Source organism: Penicillium verhagenii (assembly GCF_028828195.1).
Source record: "Penicillium verhagenii strain IBT 33310 chromosome Unknown utg000004l_segment0_segment0, whole genome shotgun sequence".
Classification (NCBI taxonomy): domain Eukaryota; kingdom Fungi; phylum Ascomycota; class Eurotiomycetes; order Eurotiales; family Aspergillaceae; genus Penicillium; species Penicillium verhagenii.
The window spans coordinates 1,658,302-1,673,626 of NW_026643168.1; the positions used below are offsets into that span (position 1 = coordinate 1,658,302).

The 15,325-nt window shown below is 46.4% G+C and overlaps 6 protein-coding genes across 6 annotated transcripts; 4 read left to right on the plus strand and 2 right to left on the minus strand.

Annotated features, from left to right (window-relative positions):
• Positions 1-1,056: 1,056 nt before the first annotated feature.
• On the minus strand, positions 1,057-1,506 carry N7466_003528 (DUF2406 domain-containing protein; the record flags this gene model as incomplete). Its single annotated transcript, XM_057162925.1, has 3 exons — positions 1,057-1,169; positions 1,240-1,320; positions 1,383-1,506. The coding sequence occupies 3 exons, from the start codon at positions 1,504-1,506 to the stop codon at positions 1,057-1,059; spliced, it is 318 nt and encodes a 105-aa protein (XP_057024040.1).
• A 1,392-nt stretch (positions 1,507-2,898) lies between these two features.
• N7466_003529 (Zn(II)2Cys6 transcription factor) lies at positions 2,899-5,334 on the minus strand (the record flags this gene model as incomplete). Its single annotated transcript, XM_057162926.1, has 7 exons — positions 2,899-3,397; positions 3,457-3,615; positions 3,686-3,866; positions 3,922-4,108; positions 4,167-4,233; positions 4,307-5,071; positions 5,174-5,334. The coding sequence occupies 7 exons, from the start codon at positions 5,332-5,334 to the stop codon at positions 2,899-2,901; spliced, it is 2,019 nt and encodes a 672-aa protein (XP_057024041.1).
• A 1,651-nt stretch (positions 5,335-6,985) lies between these two features.
• On the plus strand, positions 6,986-8,488 carry N7466_003530 (NAD(P)/FAD-dependent oxidoreductase; the record flags this gene model as incomplete). Its single annotated transcript, XM_057162927.1, has 6 exons — positions 6,986-7,039; positions 7,109-7,153; positions 7,210-7,257; positions 7,327-8,220; positions 8,274-8,347; positions 8,407-8,488. The coding sequence occupies 6 exons, from the start codon at positions 6,986-6,988 to the stop codon at positions 8,486-8,488; spliced, it is 1,197 nt and encodes a 398-aa protein (XP_057024042.1).
• Positions 8,489-9,144: 656 nt separating this feature from the next.
• N7466_003531 (uncharacterized protein) lies at positions 9,145-10,671 on the plus strand (the record flags this gene model as incomplete). The annotated part of the gene is made up of 1 exon (XM_057162928.1): positions 9,145-10,671. One exon carries the CDS (start codon positions 9,145-9,147, stop codon positions 10,669-10,671), a length of 1,527 nt encoding a protein of 508 aa, XP_057024043.1.
• A 726-nt stretch (positions 10,672-11,397) lies between these two features.
• Positions 11,398-12,414, plus strand: N7466_003532 (alpha/beta hydrolase family protein; the record flags this gene model as incomplete). Its single annotated transcript, XM_057162929.1, has 1 exon — positions 11,398-12,414. One exon carries the CDS (start codon positions 11,398-11,400, stop codon positions 12,412-12,414), a length of 1,017 nt encoding a protein of 338 aa, XP_057024044.1.
• Positions 12,415-13,122: 708 nt separating this feature from the next.
• Positions 13,123-14,718, plus strand: N7466_003533 (uncharacterized protein; the record flags this gene model as incomplete). The annotated part of the gene is made up of 3 exons (XM_057162930.1): positions 13,123-13,272; positions 13,331-13,702; positions 13,783-14,718. The coding sequence occupies 3 exons, from the start codon at positions 13,123-13,125 to the stop codon at positions 14,716-14,718; spliced, it is 1,458 nt and encodes a 485-aa protein (XP_057024045.1).
• Between the last annotated feature and the right edge of the window lie 607 nt (positions 14,719-15,325).

The following is a 15,325-nucleotide window of genomic DNA, read 5'->3' on the forward strand; positions in this document are numbered from 1 at the left end:
TATTTTATTATTTATTATTTTTTTTTAATTCTCATTGATTTATTTTCTTTTCGCTTTCGCGTTCTGTTAAACAAAGGCCTAATCTATAATTAACCATTTGACCCTGAAAAGTGGCTGAGGGTCTCATAATTATCCATGGATTTTAATGTAGATGTGTATAGTAGGTTTAAGATAGAAATAACAATTGAGCCAAGAAAATCTCTCGGATTAAGGTCAATCTCCGTTTGCCTATCAATGTCAATCTGACAATCACTCGGAGATCATTCCTTTCCGCAGCATAGACTAGCATATATTAACTCCGAGTTGAAATATTCTGAGATTCAAGGAAGATGATTACTCCGTATCCGTAGAGCATTGAACAAGGAGGAAAAGTAAATTGTGCCAATATGCAAAGATTCCCAAACTGATCCCTAAAATCAGCCTCAAATTATTGAATGAAATCCGATTCGCTCAAGGAAAATCCCTCGGTTTAAGAGCCAAAGAAAAAATAGTAATAAAATAAATAATAAAAGGGCAATTCCCATGGTCGCGTACTCGGCCCATTGGAACCTAATTCAACACTAGAGAAATAGAGAAATATTGGCGATGAACACTTTCCATGCCAAGGCGACGATCTGGGGGAGAACGAGCGCCCGGTGGATTCTTCGATAACTAATCCAACCTACTCTATTCTTCTATCTTTCTATGATCTGATCAACTATAACATCAACTGATCATCTTCAATTTCCAAGTTTTCCTCTTCTTGCTTCTTTTTTGTCGTGTTTGCACTCCCGAGTCACATGACTCTTCCATTGAATTCCATGGTTTTATTACTGTATTCATCGCAGGGACATCCGGGTAAGATTACAACCTCTTTACAAAGAATACAAGGCCAATACAAGGCCTCTTTGGCCTCTTCTAAGGCTTCATTCAATGTCTCAGGTTGTGAAAAATCCAAATCAAATTTCATAACATCAACTTAATCAAAATCGCGTTCAAAGGTATCATAAACATGTTCATCTCGTATAAACCCACGCTCGCATCTTCAAATCAAATCTTAAAAATTATCTTTCTCCATCACATCTGGAAATTCTGCTTCCGGTGGGTATCAATCGCCGTCTGGAAAGATCGAATAGTGTCAAGTGGGCGCTCCATACGATTCCGGGTTGGGTTGCAACGATCAGGGTCCGCTACATCAAAGAAACAAGAAATGTTAGATGACTTTATCTTGCTTCAAGGAAAAAGATACGATGAACTCACCAATGATCTTTCCCTCCCGGTCCTTGTGTTGCATGCTCCCAAGGGAGAGTCGGTTATAGTCTCCGTTAATGGCCATGGTCACTATTCATTAGGCATGATTAGTTCATTTGCACCACTAGAAGAAGGAAATAGTTCCAACATACTCGGCTGTGCTTCATGAAGGGCCATGTTGGGATCGGCCTTGGTTTGTAATACCTTGCTCTTGTTGGGCGAGTCGATCGAGTGCACTGAGCCAGTACGCTCACTGGAGGATCGTGATGAACCCATTATGAATCAAAATGATAAGGGAGAAGTAGAATGAGCAATGATGGGAGAGAGCCAAGTAGCTTTGGAAGTGGAAATAGATTGGAGAATTGATGAGAAAATAAGTATATATTTGTACTGAAGGTAGATCAGTAGAAACAGCAGTGAATTATTGAAGGCTGAATCCATGGTCCAACCAGCCTTTTTAAACACCAAACATGTGAGCTCTCATCTCCAAAAGCCTACTTCCGTGGGATAACCTTTCCGTCGAGAGAATCATGGCTCAGAATAGCTGGCAGATCACGCAAGTGGCAACATTTGACGGCATTGATCGAGCTTGATTGGACCGATGATCTTCGCTCTCGCAACATCCAATTCCGTATGACGTTACACCCCCTCTCTCCCTCAGCTGGGCCTTCCCAGTGGCTGGCCAAGCTTCTGCTAAACTCCGTAGTCGAATGCTTAACATCGTTATTGCCAATGAGCTGCTTCTGGAACACGCAATCCCTCCGTGGCTGATGCTGATGTCTGCCAGGGACGGCACAAAAGTGATTCAGGTACCCGTGTGCCAAGTGGAGATGTCAAGGGATTTTTGGAAATCTGAAACAACTGAACATGGATTGCGCATGTGCACTACTGTATGTATGTGTAGCTGAAAAGTCCAAGCCTTATCATGTTTTGTTTTTTATTTTTTATTCTGTTCCGTTCTGTTCTATTGCTATGATCTTCACAGAGCGGGATCTTCCCCTGACGTCAAAAGTGGCAGAATCGAACATTCTTTCCCCAATGTTCCAACAACCAATCCGTGGGGTAAAAAAAAAATCCATGTGTTGATGATTTTTTCATTTTGTCATGGATTGAGAATGCTGGGGTTTTTTTTTCCAAAGTTTTCTCTCATGTTTTATTCATAAATCCCCCCCATTTTCACTCCCGCATAGCCGGGTTTGCGCACAGATGGTCAAGTGGGTCCGACGCGAGGCTCGAGGCTGCAATTCTTAGGCAACTCCATTACCCACGAAGTGCTACTCCATACATCCTCCATTCATCAATGGGTACATAGAGAACAGAGATATCATTTGATACATCAGAAAATGACTTCAGTTTGTTGTCATAACGCATCATGTTGAAGAAAATCCCACGCGATTGCCTGCAAACGGTCGTGGTGGTATTCACTTGCGCCACGTCCAAACCCGCCACATTCCCCGTGAACATTGCCTTGGTGACTTGATCTTGAACAAGTCCATTCATAGTGAACCAAGAAATCGAACACGCGGAACATCCACTGTCACTTGTCCCGTTCGTTCGTCATCGCCTTAGCCTCTTGGCAAACACGAATCATTAAACGGGTCAGGCCAAGCCAAATCCGGACCACCAGTCTTCACACAAGGCGTCAAGGGTGCTCTGTCTTCATTTCACCTACAGAAATCGATACAGATGTTCGAGGTTCTGCGGGTTCAGATAGTCCGGATTCGTCAACGAGCCCGCCAAGCCCAATACATCATCGCCCTCCACGTTGAACAATTCATACCAGTCCATATTCACCGAAGGTTCCTCCAGAGGCAATGAAGGATCATTTCGTATACTGGGAGGGAAAATTGCTTGCGCATTTGGGGATATCGGTTGGCTCGTGACCTGGTCAATATCGGTCGGGGATCTGGCAGCTAACCCCTTGATCAACTGGGACGATGCCGATCCACCGCCGCTGTCACCGAGGCGGAGATCTCGGGCGGTCCGATCGTCCAAACAGCGGAAGAATAAATCCAGTACCCAGTTCTCCAGATCCCACGACTTCTGCAGTTCCTTCAACCCGAGCAGACAGAGCTTAGCTCGATGTTCGGCCAGTTTCCGTGCTGTACCCGTTCCGCGCCCGAAGTGAATGGTGTGGATACATAACGCCGAGAAGGTGTGTGTGATACTGATTTAGGACGGGGTTAGAATGGAGTCATACGCGGTCTGGAAAAAAAAAAGCCTTACAGGTGAACTGATCCATGCTGGACTAAGTTTTCTGACAACATGTCTTCGAGGATACGCGTACTTCGCGTCGCGGCTTCCAAAGCCATGTTTCCTTCCATGTTGGTTGATTCACTTGGTGGCTGTAGGAAAATGGGTCGGTATAGTAGAACGTAGAGATTACTGTAAAAGATATTAGCGCGTGTTTTTTTTTTTTTTTTTGGCAGTATCAGGTGCTTGAAGAGGGGCATACTTGTAAGCCATATGAAGCATACCAACCAGAAAGATCACATCTCGACTGGAGGAAGTTTGGAAATGCATATCCGTCGGCAGGTTGGACTCCCAGTCTAAAAGACGCTGATGGAGCATGGGCCGCGATAAATTATCCAGCTTTGCTCGACCAGGAGAATACTGGCTGGAGACCACCTCCCGCACTAGACAGATCGTTAGATACATCACATGAGTCCAAACTGCTCACGATAAACCTACGTAGCTTGGCCAGTTGGGCCATTCCAATCACATAGGGTATATGGGCTGCAGGTGGCTTTCGGAAAATCTCTGAAGGAACATCCTCGTGTTCGACAAAGTCTGCTTCTTCAAGCTCGGCGACTTCACAGTCCTCGTCGCGAATTCGAGATGGGAGGCCAAGTGCAGCAGATGTTTGCTGGTCTCGAACCTATAAACTGGTGAGCCTGACGCTCGCTCGTTGCATGTGAGTAACAAAAACGACTTACATATAAGGCCCACCAAATTCGTTTCCAGACTTTCTGATCCCTCGCGCCGAGAAAGGGTAATTTTGACCTATATTGTGATCATCAGTAAGCTTTGAAACACTTCCAAGTCAACCAACAATTTAGGAGAAAATATCACGAACATCACATGCATGCCCTTTTTCTGAGCGATATTGGTCGCCGCGCCCAACCAAAAACGAACATCTCGCTCTTCGGTCGGTCCTCCTCGCCAAAAGCTCAACAGAAATAACGATTGAAGCTTTATTACCATATCTGTTTCCCATCCCACATCATATATTTCTTTCGCCCGTTGATAAAAAAGGCCCTTGGCCTGATACCGATTTGTGAAACCAGTACTTGACAAAGCTGGATCCGAGCACAAACTCACTCCAATAAACAGCATCGCTTGAAGCAAGAACGGTGAGATGGTGTGCTCGTTGTATGCATGATACACAGTCTGTCTATCAAGGATCGGGAAGCAGGGATGAAACCATTCAAAGTACGCCTGAAGAAGCGTGTCGCAGATGGCAGGCGACGGGAAAACCAATGCGCTTTCACGGATGAGACGATCCTGAAGAATCTTTCTATGCTGATCATCGCTAAGCTCGCTGCCCCGAACCTCGGGAAGAGCATAATGCAAACGACCTTTCTGAATACTGCGCGCGTGCCCTTTTTCGGGCGATCGTCGCCCCTCATCTACGACGCATGTTAGTGGACTGGATTCGCCCAAAAACACCGTCTCGTGCACCGCATCGTCCGGGATGCCGGGTCGAGCCGACGATATATAGCGTAAGCTATTATCGGCTGATGCATCTTGCCCAGACGCGCTGAGAGGTTCCGGTATATTATTGCCCGCTAACGGGGATACTTTGGTGTCTATGGAGCCTTTTTTCTTGCGCCGAGGATACCTATATCAAGGTTGGCATTTTGTTTGCAAAGCAAAGTTGGAGGCATTTTTTGGGAGATTCATGTTCAGTTCAAATGTTTCAAATATTGGAGGACATGCTTACTTTCCCCGTCTTGATATCCCTACGTCACATGCTAGATTCCACGCCACACAGTTCTGACACGGCTGCATTTCAAGTACATTACATCGCACGCGACGCGAGTTGCACGCCATGCAGGCTTTCTTAGCGCGTGTGCGCGGTCGGTCTGGGTTTGGAGTCGCCATGGATTTTGAAATAGGCTGTTTGAATTAATTTTGGTAGGTTTGTTAAGTCATGTAGAAAACTTGAGTTGCTCGGTGTTCTCGGTTATACGGGTGGGTCTCTCGGCTTCTTCGGTTATATGCTTGTCTCCAACATTGAAGGCGGGGAACAACATTTGAATGGTTTGAAGCTCAATGTTAGAGTCAAGACTGGTAAGCCAACTTTTTGGATTCAACATTTGAATGTTCCAATATCTCCCATCAAAACTGGTCTTCAAAGGGTATGTAAACACATTTTGAATGAACTTCCCATGCACATACATGCAACCTTAAGGTTCAGTACAGGTCTGCCGTATTTGATTGATGTATCTATACTGTATGAATATATATGTTCGTAGCATCCACATGTGCAGATGTCAATTGATGTACATGTATGTTTTCAACTTGAGCGTCTATTATAAATTTTGCAGTGATCGATTTTTGGATATTTACAGACTGCGATTTGGGTGTTGGAACATCGTTTGAATGATTCAAATGTTGATGATTTGGGCTAATGATTGCTAAAATATGGCAAGTGTAGGGGTCAACTGGTTGGGAATGCAGGGCAAAAAGCACGGAGTTGAATCATCAAAACATTCCATGTTCTAAAAATGGGTTGCATTCTCCAAAAATTTAATTTTTTGGTCGCCGAGAACTCCAAAGTCTCACATTCATAGAAATCGGAGAAAATTAGAAAGGCAAGAATATCATACTTGAACGCTGTATGTCCCAGCTGAAGTACCTTGCGCTTAATCATAGAAGCTGCCGGGATCATCAGCATTTCTATCTTGGATGATTTCTCGAAAACTCGGAAAAGTGGGCATTGCCACCAAGTTTCAACCAATGGAATCTCCTGTGCAAACAATATCAAGAAAGAAAACATCGCCAAATCAGCAATCGTTGTCATATGAGGCTGATGCTGATCGAATGACCGTAGCAGTTTGCTTTTACGGCGTAGATCCCTAGAATTTGGATCCAGGCTGACAGCAGATAACATGATGATCAGGGCGCTTCCTAAACGGCCAGAGATTGTAAAGAAATAATGCATGACCTGTCAATAAGCCACATAACATACTACTAGTAGTCTAGGGTGTGCCAGCCTTATAGCTCAATTTTGTTGCTTTGCAGACCGGATATCCACCCTTCCATCTAAGTCCGTGAGCCGTCGGATTTACGGAATAGTGAACTGCAAGTCCGAAGGTACGTTCCCCCACATGTTCCCGAATACTGAACCGGGAGCCGACCGAACCGAACCGAGATCAATAGCGATTCTCAGAGGTGATACCTGGCGTATAGTATATGCGAAAACCTCATGACATAAGCTAATTGCTATGATGAGATCCTTTGCAGGGGAAAAAAGGTGACAAGGGAATCTGGGGAGGAAACGCCACCGGTAGATACTCAGGGAGTTATTTGGGGTATTTTAGGTGGCGCCATCGGCTCATGTCCGCTTTGACGCGGATATAACATTGTCCGGAGGCTCGGAGTTGCTCTTAATTAGGCAGTTCATCTCGGATTTAATCAGATAAGGGATCTGATAAACCCTTCAGTCACCTGTCTCTGCCGAGCTTCGGTATTTATAAAGTTGCTTCTGCCTCAAAACTTTCCCTTTTCACATATTCCTTGCACGTTCAAAATGGCTAGCACTCTTCGCAATATTATCGTTGTTGGTGGCTCATTTGTCGGCCGGGTGAGTGCATTTTACACACGCGATTGACGCGACTTGCAAGTTGAATACAGGAACTGACTTTCCCCGCAGACTACTGCTCAGGAGCTCGCAAAAGTGGTTCCTCCCACACACAGAGTAAGTGGACTCAACGATTCTGGTTTCACCTGCGACAAGCATTAACATCTTTCAAGGTGCTCTTGACCGAATCCCACAGTCATTTCCACCACTTGTTCACTTTCGTAAGTGACACTCAATTCCCCCGCACAAGGCGAACATTTCAACAGGATCGGAGATTAACATGTTGATAGCCTCGTTTCGCCATCGTCCCCGGACAAGAACACAAGGCTTTCATTCCATACAGCGGTCTTTTCTCGGTCGTCACCGACTCCAAATTACACGATGTGGTTCAGGCGCGCGTGACATCGGTTCAATCCCAGCATGTAGAGCTGGATCGCGAATGGCAGGGATCCACCAAGATTCCATTCGATTACATTGTCGTCGCGACAGGAACCCGCCTGTCAAAGCCCGCCGCAATGGACTCCGACGACAAATTGCCCTCAGTTGAATACCTACAAAAGCACCAGGCGGATGTCAAGCGGTCGCAGTCAATTCTGATCGTTGGTGGTGGTGCCGTGGGAGTGCAAATGGCAACCGACCTGAAAGAGTTCTACCCGGAGAAGGACATCACAGTGGTTCAGTCACGACCTCAGCTTATGCCTAGTTTCCACGTTGGGCTGCACGAACTTATCAAGACTCGTTTTGATGAGCTGGGAATTAATCTCATCACCGGAGCCCGAGTGACTGTTCCAGAAGGTGGATTTCCCACCGACGGAAAGCCCTTTGAGGTGCAATTGACCAACGGAAATACCGTATCCACCCAATTCGTGATTCTGGCCACCGGCCAAACACCCAACAACCAACTCGTTAAGAACCTAGAGCCCTCTACTTCCGATAGCCCATCCGTGCTGAACCCCGACAATGGCTACATTCGCATCCGACCCACCATGCAGTTCCTGGATGAGAAGTATTCCAATCTCTTTGCCGTTGGAGACATTGCAGATACCGGAGCACAGAAAGCTGCGCGACCTGGATCTGCTCAGGCTGCTGTGGTCGCAAAGAACATTTTGGCGATGATCGAGGGTCGTGAACCAGAAGATACATATGTCAAGGGTCCCGGCGCAATCCACATCACCCTTGGAATGGTAAGTGACAACGTTCGTCTTATTGGTTCAAATTCCGTACTAACGGGAAATAGAAATACAACGTGGTATTCCGCAACCCCAATGTGGCAGAAGGACAGACCGAGCCGTGGACCAACCCGAAGCAAGAGTAAGATACATTCAACCCTTCATCGAGTCATCAAAAGCGTAACTAACGATCAAACTCAGTGGACGAGAAGATATGAATGTCGAAGGGATGTGGCAAAGGATGGGCATTTCAGTGGACAACCCGCGCCAATACCATCTCTAGGGGAAGAAACAAGAAATAACCTCTCTGCATTTTGTAAATACCTCATGATACAACGGTGAACTTTTTTTTCGGCTTGAATATTCTCCACTAGAAACCTTGGCAAGAGATAGACCAATGGGAGGTTATAAACGATGATCAGCATTGAATTAGGCTAGTCATGGAACCAGGGTCCACGGCAGAGAGAATAACCCCAGATCTGTTTACCCTCTGACCCCGCAAGATCGACTTCCAACTTCCAACTTTCAAGTTTTCGGAGAGAAAGCCGAGGCATAGGTACATACTAAGTACTCGAGATGAATATCTAGTAGTCAGTACTCAAGATACTTAGTACTCAGTACTTGAGATAGGTATCGTACTCAGAGGGAAATCATGCGACGGGGGAAAAATCGCAGGCACCCAAGTAGTAAAGGGGGAGATAAAGGGGGAGAATACCACATGCACCTATACTAACTTGAATCTATAAGAGGATAATCGCTTGTCCGGCTTCTCCAAGAACTCATAATCCCCCGCAATGGAATGGCCGTTTTATTCAGTGTCCACTGGGGGTTCCCCATGTTTACCCCAGGATTCCCTACCATGTCCACTTTTCTCCATTGACAATTCATCTCTAAGAATCCTCTTACCTCTGGGTCATACCTTTGACAATCCAAGCCACCATGCCACTCCAGGGTAAGAGCCTGACGTGGGGAATCACAATTTCCTGTGGTGCAGGTTTCTTTCTTTTCGGTTATGATCAAGGAGTATTTGGAGGCATTCTCACAAACCAGAACTTTTTGGACACATTCAACAACCCGGATGCAACAATACAAGCTCAAATTACTTCAACATACTACCTTGGCGCCATATTTGGAGCCATCTTCTCGAGATTTATCGGCGATCGCATTGGACGACGACGAGCAATTATTCTGGGATGTATTTTCCTCACCATCGGCGGCGCACTGCAGGCTTCGGCTAGTGTTCTCCCTCACATGCTAGTTGGTCGCATTATTGGAGGTATCGGTACAGGACTGAACACGACCGCCATTCCCATGTGGCAGGTGGAAACGTGCAAGCAGCATCATCGCGGAAGACTCGTAATCATGGAGCTGGTGTTGAATATTTTCGGTATTGCAATCACGAGTTGGATGAACTACGGCTTCACCTACCTCCCGAACAATTCGGTTTCATGGCGTTTCCCACTGGCATTCCAATCATTCTGGTCCATCGTGACCTTGGTTTTGACGACAATCATGCCCGAGTCACCCCGCTGGTTGGTGCTCCGAGGCCGTCGAGAGGAAGCCCAGCATATCCTGGCACGCTTGATGGACAAAGACTCCGATGATCCAAACGTTGAAGATGCCCTGCGGATTCTTGGGAATACCGTGGATCATGAGACAGAGGCCGAAACAGCTGCCTTCACTGATCTTCTCAAAAATGACCGCACGCAAACCCTCCGGCGAATCTTGCTGGGTGCTGGTATTGCATTGATGCAACAGGCCTGTGGTGTAAACATCATTGCTAATTATTTACCCGTGGTGTTGACCCGGTCCATTGGCCTCAGCGACCGACTAGCTCTGATTTTATCGGCAGTCTACTCGCACCTTTTGACAATATGGGCCATGACCTCGATGCTCGCAATTGACTCCCTGGGCAGAAAGAACCTGCTTCTCCTAGGTGCCGTGGGCCAAGGAGTAGCCTTTATTCTCATCGCCGTGGGAATATATATCGATACGTACCCCATGTCCATTTTCAGCGTGGTCTTCATATTTGTTTATAACTTCTTTTTCGGGATCTCGTTTCTGTCCATCCCTTGGCTCTACCCTGCGGAGATCAATTCACAGGCCATGCGCAACGTTGGAACGTCCGTTTCGACCGCCACAAATTGGATCTTTGTCTATGTCATCGTTTTGGTGACACCCACTGGCATCGATAACTTGGGGTGGGCGTTCTATCTCATGTTTGGCATCTTCAACTTTGTCTTTTTGCCATTCATTTGGATTTTCTATGTCGAGACGGCGCGATTATCTCTCGAACAAATCGATCGGGTCTTTGAAATTCAGTTTGAAGGAGCTCCTCGGATGACATTCAAGGCAGCACGAAGGCAGGTGTTCTTGGAGGCTGAGGTGGCTGGTGAAGGTGGTCGAGAGTTGGTTGTTAATGCCCTAGATCAGAAGGGTTCGGTGGACCATTTGGAGAGTTTATAGACATGATTGTATTGGGATTAATCATGCTGGGAGTTGGACGGGTGAGTCGCGTTGGGAGACAGATGTTCACTTATTTGTGAGTCCCCGACTCCTGGGTGTCTTATCTTATCACATATGTTATCTATGGTTCCGGACTTTATTGCATCGTGTACTCCGTACAACTACTATTACAACTTCGAGCAATTACTCAGCACTTGGTGTCATGCTATTCCATTTTTTTTTCACTGTCAATTACTCCCATGTATAATTGAACCATTGAATCAATCCTCGTTGGCTCGCGTTTTGGAACACTCCCGATCGTGTTGAATCATGTGACTGCTTAGTCAGGATCTTGGTTGGAGTCGCGCCAAGAAATGCGACATCCCAAATCCTTTGAATTTACTTCGTTCGTCAATGGTCAAAGGATAGCAGGAAGTTAATGGATTTCCAATGTTGGGGAAATTGGCGCCTCGGGGCACAAAGAGCACTTCATTCAGAATAAGCAAGCCCCTCCATCAATATGTCCAATCAAGGTCATTCGAACGTCCCTGTCAACATATTCACACTCTTGTGAGGCGACCAATATCGCCCAATCGCAACCAAAATATCATATGGGGAAAATCGAAAACACCAAATTCGCCACGGACATTATTTACCGATTCGATTCCGCCTGTTCTCATTCCACCCGTCATATTTGTTGGGCTGCTTGTCACTCTCTGGACATGGAAATGTTTCTGGATCATTGTTATGCAAAACAAATTATTATACCTGTCATGGCTGCCCCCGTTCTCTAGATCTGAGAAGATATCAGAATACGAGCGGGATTGCAAACCCGTGCAGTGGCAAGAAAAGAGACTTCGGAGTCTCGATGGAACCAAACTAGCCATATGTGAGGGACATATCCCAGTCAACGAGCAACGACAACAAATCGAGATAAAGAAGCGAGAAAAGCTCGTGGTCATTTGTTACTTTCAGGGAAATGGTGGATCAATGCCACTCAGGCTGCCATTATTGTCCCAGTTTCTAGCATCCCTCTCGGCGAAGTCCAAAACTAGCCAACCAGAGTGCGCCGATGAAACACGCTATGTCATGGTCGCCTTGTCATATCGTGGTTACTGGACATCATCGGGGACTGCCACACAATCGGGTATTGAACGAGATGGCTTGGCATTTTTGAACTGGGTATCAGCCACCTATTCCTCGCCAGATACAGATTGTCAGATGTTTCTGTGGGGCCATAGCCTTGGTGCAGCTGTTGCATCGTCCACCATGTCCAAATATCTTGCCCGCCTGGATGCTGAACAAGCTCAACATGATACCCCCCTCCTACCCATATCCGGGCTGATCATGGAGGCACCTATCTCCAACATCAAGGATATGCTGATTGCCATGTATCCACAGAAATGGCTTCCTTACCGATATCTTGGACCCTTCTCCTGGAATACTTGGTGTAGCTCCAAATCATTGGAGAAGTTGGCAGAATGGCGCGACCGAGGGAAAATCCAACCGAAGCAGTTGCCACACCCTCTATGCGACCAAGACACTCGATCGGTCCCTCCGATACTTATTTTGGCTGCCGAAAAGGATGAAGTGATACCACCTCACGTTGCTGGACAACTTGAGCGCAAGGGTCAAGAGCTCGAATTGGACATTTCACAAAAGGTCGTCATGGGCGCAATGCACACAGAATGTCCGATCAGGAGTGATGGCAGGGAGGCTTTGGTCAAGTTTATTCTTGCACACAGATTCGAGAATCGCGAATGAACAAAGTTGAAACCGGGCATCATTGATTGTTGAAGTCCACGCCTGGGTTGTATATTCCCAATCCCGACATCAATACGGGAATTCCCGACGTCTGGTCCGTGCACATGTGGTCTTTTCGCTAACTTCCAAGGGACAACCTCCATGGAAGGCTCGTGCACGTGTAAAGCCCCAGCTACTGAGCTTTTTACTCTCGGCGAGTTTTTTTAGTCACGACATGCACTAGATGCAATGTTGACTGGACCATGGATGTCGTCCATTCGGGTCTAGATGGTAGATTGACCCACTTAGATAACAGGGGCTGCGGGATGCTCCGAGCTCGGCCGCACGGTAGTTTCAGACAATTGAACATTTGCAGGAAGAACATACCGCGGTGATTGCAAATTGATTGAATAAATGAATTCAAATATCGGGATTGCCCAGGTATGAGCTTTGATCCTAAGCCCAACATTCAAAACTAATTTTCAAAACTAGAATCATTGAGATGTTTATTCTTATCTCCGCGGAATTGTTCAAGTGGACACTCCAGGAGATCGACGGTGGGGCAAGTCGGAGGTGATATGAAAATTTTCACCGAGTAACAACCGGATGACTCGACGAAGTGAGGAGGATTGAAATGGAAATCAGCAGTACATAATTGAACGTGGTGCCTCCTCCTTTGAAGGAACAACCCGTCAACATTGAATCGGAGAAATTCTGTCCGCTCTCACGATGAGCCACAACGAACCAAATAGAGGTTTGCCCTATCAGTCTCACGATGACCATGAGAAAGATACTGTGGTGAGCAGCACAGCTGCAGAGGATGGACTTGATAAATATCATCCGACCAAAGCCCAAAGCAATATCACCATTGTTAGCTGCGTAAGTTCACGATCTCAATTGACGATTGCTCCTCAAACATTAACAGGCGAGGTTCTAGTATATCGCGAACTTCAGTGATGGATTCCAAAACACATTGGCAAATCCAACCAATGTGATTTTCAAAGATCTGCTGGGGGCAAGTGCCTTCTCTTCTGCGATGAAAACGCGCATCAGCAACTCGCTCATTGTCGGTGCCATTTTGGGAGTTGTGGTGTTGGGATACACCTCGGACATGTATTCTCGAAAAGGTGGACTCTTAGTCACCTCGTCACTCGTGGCGATTGGTACTTTGATGTCGACAGTTGCGTTGCATGTGAGCCCATCACAAAATATGCTCTGGTATTTTGTTGTCGCACGTGGAATTGCAGGCTTCGGAGTCGGAGGTGAATACCCTCCCAGTGCAGCAGCTGGCATTGAGGAATCTGATGAGGTGAGTGACATTGAACATTCACAAGAAAAGAACTCGACAAGAGTTATTTTTGGATTTGGGCAATTGCTAACCAGATCTAGTTAATGAGGAAATATCGCGGGCCAATGTTTGTCTCTTTCACGACCCTCATGGCTACGCTGGCGGGCCCAATCTTGCAGATCATTTACCTGGTCTGTCTCATTGCCAGCGACAATAATCTCAAGATCACATTCCATGCCATATACTCGATTGCGACCATAATTCCAGTGGCCATTATTATTCTGCGACTGTTTATGGTGGATTCAACGCTATTTCGCCATTCCAACCTGACGAGCCTCCGTCGTTCCCCCCGCATTTATCTGCTGCTGGCTCGGCGTTATTGGTGGAGGATCTTTACGACTTCATGCGCGTATTTTCTATACGACTTTATCAATTTCCCTAATAGTATCATGTCAAGCAGCATCCTGTCGTCCCTGGTCAAGGACAATGATATCCGACAGACGGCTATTTGGCAGGTCATTCTCGCCGTGCTACCGGTGCCTGGAGTTTTGATCGGAGCGTGGCTGACCAATGTCATCGGACGACGGAATACGGGTATTCTAGGCTTTGCAGGCTACATGATTCTCGGATTTATCATCGGAGGTACATACTCTAAACTGTCCAAAAACATTGCCGCATTTGTCGTGTTATACGGGCTGCTACAGGCCTTTGGCCATATGGGCCCAGGGGCCACTATAGGTTTGATTTCCTCCGAGTGTTTCCCCACCGCGGTCCGAGGAATGGGATACGGAATCGCTACAGCCTTTGGGAGAACAGGGGCAGCTGTGGGAACACAGTGTTTCACTCCACTAGAGGATGCGGCTGGAATTAGCTCGACGTTCTACCTTGCTGGTGGAGTCGCCGTTGTCGGTATCTTGGTTTATTGTCTTTTGCCCGAGAGCAGTAAGCTGGATTTGGCAAAAGAGGACAGATTGTTGGAGGAGTATCTGGCTGAAAATGGATATCAGATTGAGAAGGGAGATCAGATTGCCTCGTGAAATTGCGAGTCGAGTGTGAGTGGAGCGCACTGAATCATAATCTCTCAGAACATTCCGTGTGTGTAAACATGGAATTGACTTTCTGCTCTTCTTGGACTGAGTTCTGCAAATATTCACATACATCTTGAACTTTGATAAGAATAATCATGAAAATTACACCAAAACTTCTGAAACTCGTTGCAGTCTAAGTCACAGCATAAAATTGAAATAAATACATGAGAGGGAAGATTTCAAGTAAATCACACGAAATTGTCTAGTGAGATATTGTGGATCAAGCCCTCGGCTATGGCTGCAGCCATTTGCAGCTTAAAAGGTATTGAACCCCCCAAATGCCGAAGGTGGCTTTAGAATGGGCCTTCAGTCCCGGTAGTTTGGAAAGCGGAGACTATGATCGACGGCCAAGAATCCGATGCTACCAGTAGCCTGTGATATCGAGATAAAGTGTCCCTAAAAAGTCGATGGAATGTGAGATCATCGTAAGATCGAAGGTGGGTCTGGATCAAGGGATAGAGTACATTGTTTCCTCCCCTTGACGAAAGACTTACCCTTTTCAGTTTCCCTAGTTGAAATGGAAAACCACCCATGGAGGGTGATGGAGGGTTGGGAT